This window comes from Dicentrarchus labrax, unplaced genomic scaffold (assembly GCF_905237075.1).
Source record: "Dicentrarchus labrax unplaced genomic scaffold, dlabrax2021, whole genome shotgun sequence".
Classification (NCBI taxonomy): Eukaryota; Metazoa; Chordata; class Actinopteri; family Moronidae; genus Dicentrarchus; species Dicentrarchus labrax.
The window spans coordinates 26,019,929-26,028,366 of NW_026136713.1; the positions used below are offsets into that span (position 1 = coordinate 26,019,929).

The 8,438-nt window shown below is 35.6% G+C and overlaps 2 protein-coding genes across 9 annotated transcripts in view; one reads left to right on the forward strand and one right to left on the reverse strand.

Annotated features, from left to right (window-relative positions):
• Nucleotides 1-372: 372 nt before the first annotated feature.
• Nucleotides 373-7,431, reverse strand: LOC127374578 (leucine-rich repeat-containing protein 3B-like). Of its 2 annotated transcripts, XM_051420103.1 has the most exons (5): nt 7,296-7,431; nt 5,348-5,627; nt 4,612-4,902; nt 4,236-4,314; nt 373-2,683 (listed from the first exon to the last, which is right to left on the reverse strand). In XM_051420103.1, exons 2-5 carry the CDS (start codon nt 5,591-5,593, stop codon nt 2,253-2,255), a joined length of 1,047 nt encoding a protein of 348 aa, XP_051276063.1. In that variant the 5' UTR covers nt 5,594-5,627; nt 7,296-7,431; the 3' UTR covers nt 373-2,252. The 2 variants fall into 2 exon arrangements, with proteins under 2 accessions (XP_051276063.1, XP_051276062.1); XM_051420102.1 differs by lacking the exon at nt 7,296-7,431 and having other exon boundaries at nt 5,348-6,241.
• A 677-nt stretch (nt 7,432-8,108) lies between these two features.
• LOC127374461 (serine/threonine-protein kinase WNK4) overlaps nt 8,109-8,438 on the forward strand; it is a 30,750-nt gene continuing 30,420 nt past the window's right edge. For all 7 annotated transcript variants that reach the window (XM_051419781.1, XM_051419780.1, XM_051419782.1 and 4 more), the window contains exon 1: nt 8,109-8,402. The gene's annotated coding sequence lies outside the window, so the exon portion shown is untranslated. The remainder of the gene's footprint in view (nt 8,403-8,438) is intronic.

The following is an 8,438-nucleotide window of genomic DNA, read 5'->3' on the forward strand; positions in this document are numbered from 1 at the left end:
TTAAGATAAATAAATAAATTCAGCCAGTTCTTTTTGTTTTTTTGTTGTTTGTTATTGAAATAACATTTTGAACAACCAAGATATTTTAGCTCATAAATGCTGTTTACAGACTTTCACTATAAAATAGTGACAACAAACAAACAAACAAACACAAGAGGTTGATTAAAACATTCATATTAACAATGAGTCTTGGACTGATTCTGAAAGTACAAATAAATCTGATACAGAGAAAATCAAATGTTCCTGTTTGTTGAATTTAAATCCTAAAAACCTTTTACAAACACGTGTTTAAAATATGAAATGATGTGATTTATTGTTTAATCTCATTTTCAATAAATAAAAAAGACAGCTTATGGTTGTAAATTATCAATATGTGATTTTGCAAGAATAAGAATCTGATTGATGATATCGGGTTGATTTTATGGATTTATTTGGTTCAAATGGTAAGAATACACACATTAACCAATGCTGAGGAGCTGATAACTTCAGAACAATGAGTGAGTATCATTACGACCACTGGGGGGCGCCACTCACTCACCTGAGCTTCTGTATGATCACAGGTAACAGAAACAGACACGTTAGGAATTGTTAAAATGTGATATTTCTTAAAGGGAGTTTGGTGCAGGGAGCTTTTAGTTGGATTCAAACTGCTGATATGGATCATTGTTAACGTTTAGTCTCCACTACAGAAACACTAGCTAACTGCTGAAGGCTGATCAGGTTGATTAATGCTTTAATAATGGGAGTATTGATTACTGATCAGGATGATCAAAAGTATATACATGCTATATACAGTATATGGTGGAGGTAATAATAATAATAATAATAATTAAAGCAGCATTGAACGGGACCTCGCATCCGGTGTGTGTCGGGCTGTGCTGCGGCTGCGTCACGTGCGATCATAACACATGCGGACCACAACATGAACATTTCACGTAAATCAGATCAAAATAGCCACGCAGCGCTTACTTCCTATTGTCAGTAGGTGGCACTCTCACTATATCTGAATATTGTCACATAGACAAGTTCAGGGCGGGACTCTTATAAAATATGTGAAGTTTCATTGAGATAGGACCATGTACACTGAAGTTATGAGTATTATATTTTTAAAAGCATCTTCTGACCAATTAAAGCTGATCTAATCATCCTGCAACAAGGAGCAGTATAAAACAATTCTTCCTGTTGCCAGTAGGGGGCACTATGACCATGAGTTAATGTTGGCATTTTCAGTGCAAAACTAATCACACACCAAGCCAGAATTTATTTTCACGTTAAAATTTGAGGTAAAGAACATTTTTAAAATCACTAAGAATTGTCATGAATAACTTGTTTCATAACAATAGTTTTCTACTGTTTACATCCACTGTCTCTGCCAGTAGGTGGCGCTCTCATATCTGAACATTGTCACAAAGACGTGTTCAGGGCGGGACTCTTATCAAATATGTGAAGTTTACTGTAGAGTGTTCAGGGTGGGAGTGTTACAGAATATGTGAAGTTTAGTGCACGGGGACAATGTCATACCGGTATTTTCGCTACATTTGAATTTTGTGCAATTTTCCCTGACTTTACGAGCATGCTGCGGGGGTCAAATATGCAGTCGAAGAGGCAGAAAATAATAATAATAATTCCTTGCATTACAATAGGGACCGTGCACTGGTCAGTCCTCGGTCCCTATTGTAATGATAATAATAATAATAATAATAATCATTAGGGATGTCCCATGTTTTTAGTCACAGTAATATAGGTTAATAAAAATTACATATTTTGTAAGAACATTAAAATAATAATCAATAATTTGCTACTCTGGTCCTGAACTATCAAAAAAATTTAACAAATAACAGAAACAACAAACAAAAGCAGGAAATTAACAATAATAATCAAGTAAAGAAATTATTAATAAGTTGTATGTTTCGCTCACAACAAATTTAACTATAAGGAAGACTCTGATTGGAACTTCACATTTTATGGATTAAATAAAATCAAAAATCAATAATATTAACTGTAATTAATAAATAATTAGTGTTAGCTTTAGCCTCTGTTAGCATCAACAGTCCTTGAACAGCTTTCAGTAGTATTTGAAAGAGTTTTAGGAACCTTGAATATGTTCCAGAAGTTACTGAGGAAGTTAGAGGAGCCTTTAAGTATTTAAGAAAAGGGTCTCTTCTGGGCTTTGGGGGATTTCCTAGGGGTCCTTGAGGAAGTTCCAGACATCCTTGAGGAGGGTCCAGGAGTTCTAAAGTTCCCTGAAAAGGTTACATGGGTTCTTGGAGATATTCCCTGGAGTCCTTCAGGGATTCCTGGCTATCCTTGAAGAGGTTCTGAAAGTCCTTTAGGTGGGTCTGTAGACTTTGAGGAGAACCTAGAGGTCCTTGAGGATGTTCCACAAACTCTTGAGGAAGTTCTAGAGGTCCTTGAGGAAGTTGTAGGGGGTCCTTGAGGATCTCCTGGTCTCCTCTGGTGGATGCTCCGTCCTCCTTCACCTGGCGCCCCTGCAGAGACTTGAGGTACTCCATGTGTCGGCGGGCGTCCTCCTGGTTCTTTCGGACATAGTGGACCAGGTAGCAGATGACGGCGGAGAACCAGAGGAACATAGTGACCAGCATCACCACATCGGTGGTTCTCCTCACAGACCGACACAGATCCCAGTCCTCCACCAGTAGGACCAGAGGGATCCCAACAGCTCCTGCAACACAAATACGAACAATGTTAGCTACACAAGCTAGCAGCATCTAATATTACCGTTTACAACAGTTAGATTCTTTTAGCAACAAGTCCATCTGGAAACTCCATAAATCACCTCGGTACCGCTGTCGTATTTGATCAGTGTTAATAAAGTTGTGTTTGTACAGTGTTAATAAAGTTGTGTTTGTACAGTGTTAATAAAGTTGTGTGTTTGTACAGTGTTAATAAAGTTGTGTTTGTACAGTGTTAATAAAGTTGTGTTTGTACAGTGTTAATAAAGTTGTGTGTTTGTACAGTGTTAATAAAGTTGTGTTTGTACAGTGTTAATAAAGTTGTGTTTGTACAGTGATAATAAAGTTGTGTTTGTACAGTGTTAATAAAGTTGTGTTTGTACAGTGTTAATAAAGTTGTGTTTGTACAGTGTTAATAAAGTTGTGTGTTTGTACAGTGTTAATAAAGTTGTGTTTGTACAGTGTTAATAAAGTTGTGTTTGTACAGTGATAATAAAGTTGTGTGTTTGTACAGTGTTAATAAAGTTGTGTGTTTGTACAGTGTTAATAAAGTTGTGTTTGTACAGTGTTAATAAAGTTGTGTGTTTGTACAGTGTTAATAAAGTTGTGTTTGTACAGTGTTAATAAAGTTGTGTGTTTGTACAGTGTTAATAAAGTTGTGTTTTGTACAGTGTTAATAAAGTTGTGTTTGTACAGTGATAATAAAGTTGTGTTTGTACAGTGTTAATAAAGTTGTGTGTTGTACAGTGTAAAAAAATGTGTTTGTACAGTGTTAATAAAGTTGTGTTTGTACAGTGTTAATAAAGTTGTGTGTTTGTACAGTGTTAATAAAGTTGTGTTTTGTACAGTGTTAATAAAGTTGTGTGTTTGTACAGTGTTAATAAAGTTGTGTGTTTGTACAGTGTTAATAAAGTTGTGTGTCTGTACAGTGTTAATAAAGTTGTGTGTTTGTACAGTGTTAATAAAGTTGTGTGTTTGTACAGTGTTAATAAAGTTGTGTGTTTGTACAGTGTTAAACAGTGTTAATAAAGTTGTGTTTGTACAGTGTTAATAAAGTTGTGTTTGTACAGTGTTAATAAAGTTGTGTGTTTGTACAGTGTTAATAAAGTTGTGTTTGTTTGTACAGTGTTAATAAAGTTGTGTGTTTGTACAGTGTTAATAATTTTAATAATAAAGTTGTGTTTGTACAGTGTTAATAAAGTTGTGTTTGTAATATTTTTTAATAAATTTTTTTTTTTTTTTATTTTTAATAAATTTTTTTTTTTATAATAATTAGTGAGTTAGGGAGGGTTTTAGTTAGCTAGCTAACTAAAAAATTTTCTCTCTGCTCACTAAAAGTTGAAGATTGATTGACGGGTGAATGTGATGATATTATTGGTTGAAATCTGTTAGTTCATGCTGACGTAATTTTATATAAAAAGACAAATAAACAGATTTTGAATTGGAATACATTTTTTACAAAATGTACAAAACGGTAACATAAACAAAGAAGATAAAGAATGTAACGTTAGCACACTGATTGGCTGACGAATGTAAACGTACCGAGGTTTGGGAGGTCAGAGGTTTGACAGACGACTTCAGCCAGAGACGATGGGTCCAGATCCAACTGAGGCGTCAACAGCTGAACACAAACAGGAATAAAACAGAAACTCTACGTCTCAACGATGAAATGCTCCAAAAGGTTGAGTTTACTTTGAGTAAATGAACTCCCTCGCTGTCTAAGCCCCAGAAAGCTCCTGTTAATGTCATATGTATTGGCATGTGTTAGCTATAGCCTCAGTCTTCTAGCATGATAACTTGACTTGGTACGTGCTAGCTTCAGATTTAGTGCGACCCCAGAGGACGGACAAGTTCAGGAAGTTGTAAAGGGTTAGGGGTTAAAGTTAAAGCCCATGTTAATGTAAATGATGAAACTCACCTGCATCCGACAGTCACAGTGCCAGGGGTTGTGTGTGAGGTTGGCGTGAGCATGCAGGCCACCGAGTGCCGCCGGATCCAACGTAGACAGCCGATTGGACGAGAGGTCTAGGAAACGAAGCGAGGACGCCAAACCACGGAAACAACCGGCTTCCAGTGAGGAGAGCTGGTTGTGCGACAGGTTGAGCTCATCGAGCAGGAACAGATCCAGGAAAGAGTCGGCGGGCAGAGAGCGGAGCAGGTTTTTATCCAGAAACAGACGGATGGTGAAGTTAGAGAGCTCGACAGGTACCTGCAGAAACAAACACCTGAGCAGGTTAAACATCAAAACTACAGAGATAAGTAGTTATTGTTTAGTCTAGCTTAGCACAAATACTGGATTCCACACTGATCACAAACAACCTGGGGGACGAGCTATGCTAACTTTGGTAAGCACGCTAATGTGAATCTTAATGCTCCTATCATGTATACATTTTATTACATTCATTAAACCACAGGTTGATTGCTAATGAACCAACATGTGTTAGCTACAGAGCTAATGTACAACTGAATAATATTATTAAAGAAACAATTCCAGATTTTAGGAACTTCACATTGACAAACACGAGACTGAACATTAATGTTCCTGCTGCTACTTAATAGCAACATTGGTCCTCAGATGGGAGGAGAGTCCCCACAATGCACCGAGTGCTACGTGTCCCCACAACATAATGAAGACCAGACACACACACACACACCTGAGTGAGTCTCAGTCCACCGCAGCGGACCGTCAGTCCTCCGTCTGGCATCTCAGAGCGCTGGCAGATGTTGGCAGAGACTCTGTTACCACGGCGCCGTAGGGCCACGGTAACTGATGATGTCATCACCAGGTTGGGAGGGATCAGAAGAAGAAGAAGAAGAAGAAGAAGAAGAAGGTTCATCCTCTGTGGCGGGCCCACCACAGAAGAAGAAGAGGGCAGTGGAGGACTCACAGTGTGGGACATTGTGTTCAGTCACCGGTGGCCATTTTGAATCTGCCTGAGAAGTGAGATGACAGAAAAACAAGTTATGAGTTCAAACCATCGACTGCATCGTCTCCGCGGGCTCTGCTGGTCCCGGTCCGGCTGCTGAGCCCGGTTCTGTTACCCGCTAACAGCAGATACAGTTAGCAGCAGCTAATCAGCAGTTAGCTACTTTAGCTAAAGATATCTGTCCATCAGGAAACTCTGAATCACAGAAAGCTGAAGAACGAGGACTGACACTGGAGGACGGACAGAGACACTGAAACAACCTCACTGTGTTTGACCCGAATGGAACTTTGTTAGGTTTCATTGGAGAGTTTATCCAACTACTGAATGTGAAAAAGGCCAATGATACATGATATATGATTACAAATGTTATTTATAAAGAAAATAAATCCATATTCTTGGACAATAACAGACAGATGGAGAGAAATAAGGACAGAGTGAGACAGAGAGGGATGAGGAAGATGACGAGGATGAAGAGGGGTCAGAAGACAGATTAATACAGAGAGAGAATAATCCTCAGACTGGGATTAAAGGAGCAGGTTGTGTCTGAGTGGGACAGATTTTATTATTCCTTCATTCAAATGTATTCTACTGAAGTTTGGATTATTTATACGGTCGCAAAACATTATCATTTATATATTATTATAATTTATATAACATTATCATTTATATATTATTATAATTATATAACATTACATAAATTATAATTTAATTATTATAATTTATATAACATTATCATTTATGTATTATTATAATTTATATATTATTATAATTTATATAACATTATCATTTATATATTATTATAATTTATATATTATTATAATTTATATAACATTATCATTTATATATTATTATAATTTATATAACATTATCATTTATATATTATTATAATTTATATAACATTATCATTTATATATTATTATCACAGATACTAAACATTATGATTTATATATTATTATAATTTATATAACATTATCATTTATATATTATTATAATTATATAACATTATAATGTATATATTATTATCACAGATACTAAACATTATGATTTATATATTATTATCATTTATATAATATTTTCACAGATACAGAACATGAGATAAAGTAAAGAAACACCTTCTGTTTGTTTTTATCATGTTTAACTTTTTTACTCCTGTTTACAGTTGTTTATAATTGTTTACAGTTGTTTACAGTTGTTTATAATTGTTTACAGTGGTTTACAGTTGTTTACAGTTGTTTATAATTGTTTACAGTTGTTTATAATTGTTTACAGTGGTTTACAGTTGTTTACAGTTTACAGTGGTTTACAGTTTACAGTTGTTTACAGTTGTTTATAGTTGTTTACAGTGGTTTGCAGTTGTTTACAGTTTACAGTGGTTTACAGTTTACAGTTGTTTACAGTTGTCGGTTTTTCTGATATTGTCTTTTGTTACTTTTAATAGCGCTATATAAAATACATGTATTATTATTATTATTATTATTATTATTATTATTTAATAATTCAAACATTTGAATGATTTTAAATAAAAATAATCTGATTGATTTCTAATAACGGCTGTTTGACACAAAGTAACAACGAGGACGTGAATAAAAACATTTGTAAATAATCAATTATAGTCATAAATAGATTGACTGCAAGTGAGTCTGCAAACAGAATGAGACAGAGAGGATGTACTCACCTGTTGGTGCTCTTTAACAGAGGAAGAGGAAGAGGAGAGGAAGACGAGAAGAGGAGGAAGAGGAGGAGGAGGAGAGGAAGAAGAGGACGAGGTGGCAGCATCTGTCCATCAGACTGAAGGAGGAGGAACAAACGAGTCTCCTCCTCCTCTGAATACATTAATAATAAAAATACAGCAAATATGTGTGATGAATGTAGGAAATAATAAAAATAAATGATAAATAAAAGTATATAAATATAAAAGTTATGTCAGAGCAATAAATAAATAAATGATTTAAGAAACGAAAACAAAACAAACACAAAATGTATTTATAAAAGTAATAAACACAAATACATAAATAATGATAATAATAACAATAATAATTGTTATGTGCTAATAATAATCATAATAATGTCTTTATATTTTTATAATAAAATACTGTCTCATAATAATAAAAACAAAAATAATACTTTGAATGTGAATAACTGTAATAGTTATTATAAAATATAACAAATATAAATCGATATTAATTAATAGTAGATAATAAACAGTGGAAATATATAATAAAACAGTATCACATAAATAAATAATCTAATAAATAATGTGTAAATAAAGTGATGAATTTAATAATGATGTGTGTGTTAAACCCTCAGTAATGTCTGCAGGCACAGCCTCCACCAATCAAAGAGCAGCACGAGCAGCTGCAGGAAGTACTTCCGTATACAACCTTTCAAACTAAAGGCTGAGGATGTTCCGGTGGCAGGCAGGTGACAGGTGCCGGGGGGCGGGGCTTGCTGCAGCTCGTGCCGTCTGTTCTCTGCTGATAGAGCTCGTGCTCTCACGCAGCGAGCAGCGCGCGGAGAGATGAGTTTACACAAACAACACGAAGAGGAAGAAGAGGAAGAAGAAGGAGGAGAAGGAGGAGAAGTCTCACGCTGGTGCAACTTTTAAGTACTTTGTTGTGAGCTCAGAGGGACCCGGACTCCAGCGGACCCTGGTTGAACCTGGACTTTAAAGATCCTCTGCGGGTCTGCTGCTGCTGCTGGAGCTCAACTGGTTTCTGTTTGTGGTTTTACTGGTTCCAGTTCTTCCGTTCAGCCTCATTAACTCACTGCTGCTGCTGATACTGTGAGTCCAACACACACTGAATGTCATCTAATAATA

Excerpts from the sequence above, each read along its gene's own strand:
- LOC127374578 (XM_051420103.1), bottom strand. The coding sequence starts at position 5,593 with ATGTCCCACACTGTGAGTCCTCCACTGCCCTCTTCTTCTTCTGTGGTG. Across the intron at positions 4,903-5,347 it reads GTGGACTGAGACTCACTCAG|GTACCTGTCGAGCTCTCTAA; the intron begins GTGTGTGTGTGT and ends TTGTTTCTGCAG. Across the intron at positions 4,315-4,611 it reads ACTGTGACTGTCGGATGCAG|CTGTTGACGCCTCAGTTGGA; the intron begins GTGAGTTTCATC and ends GTTTGTGTTCAG.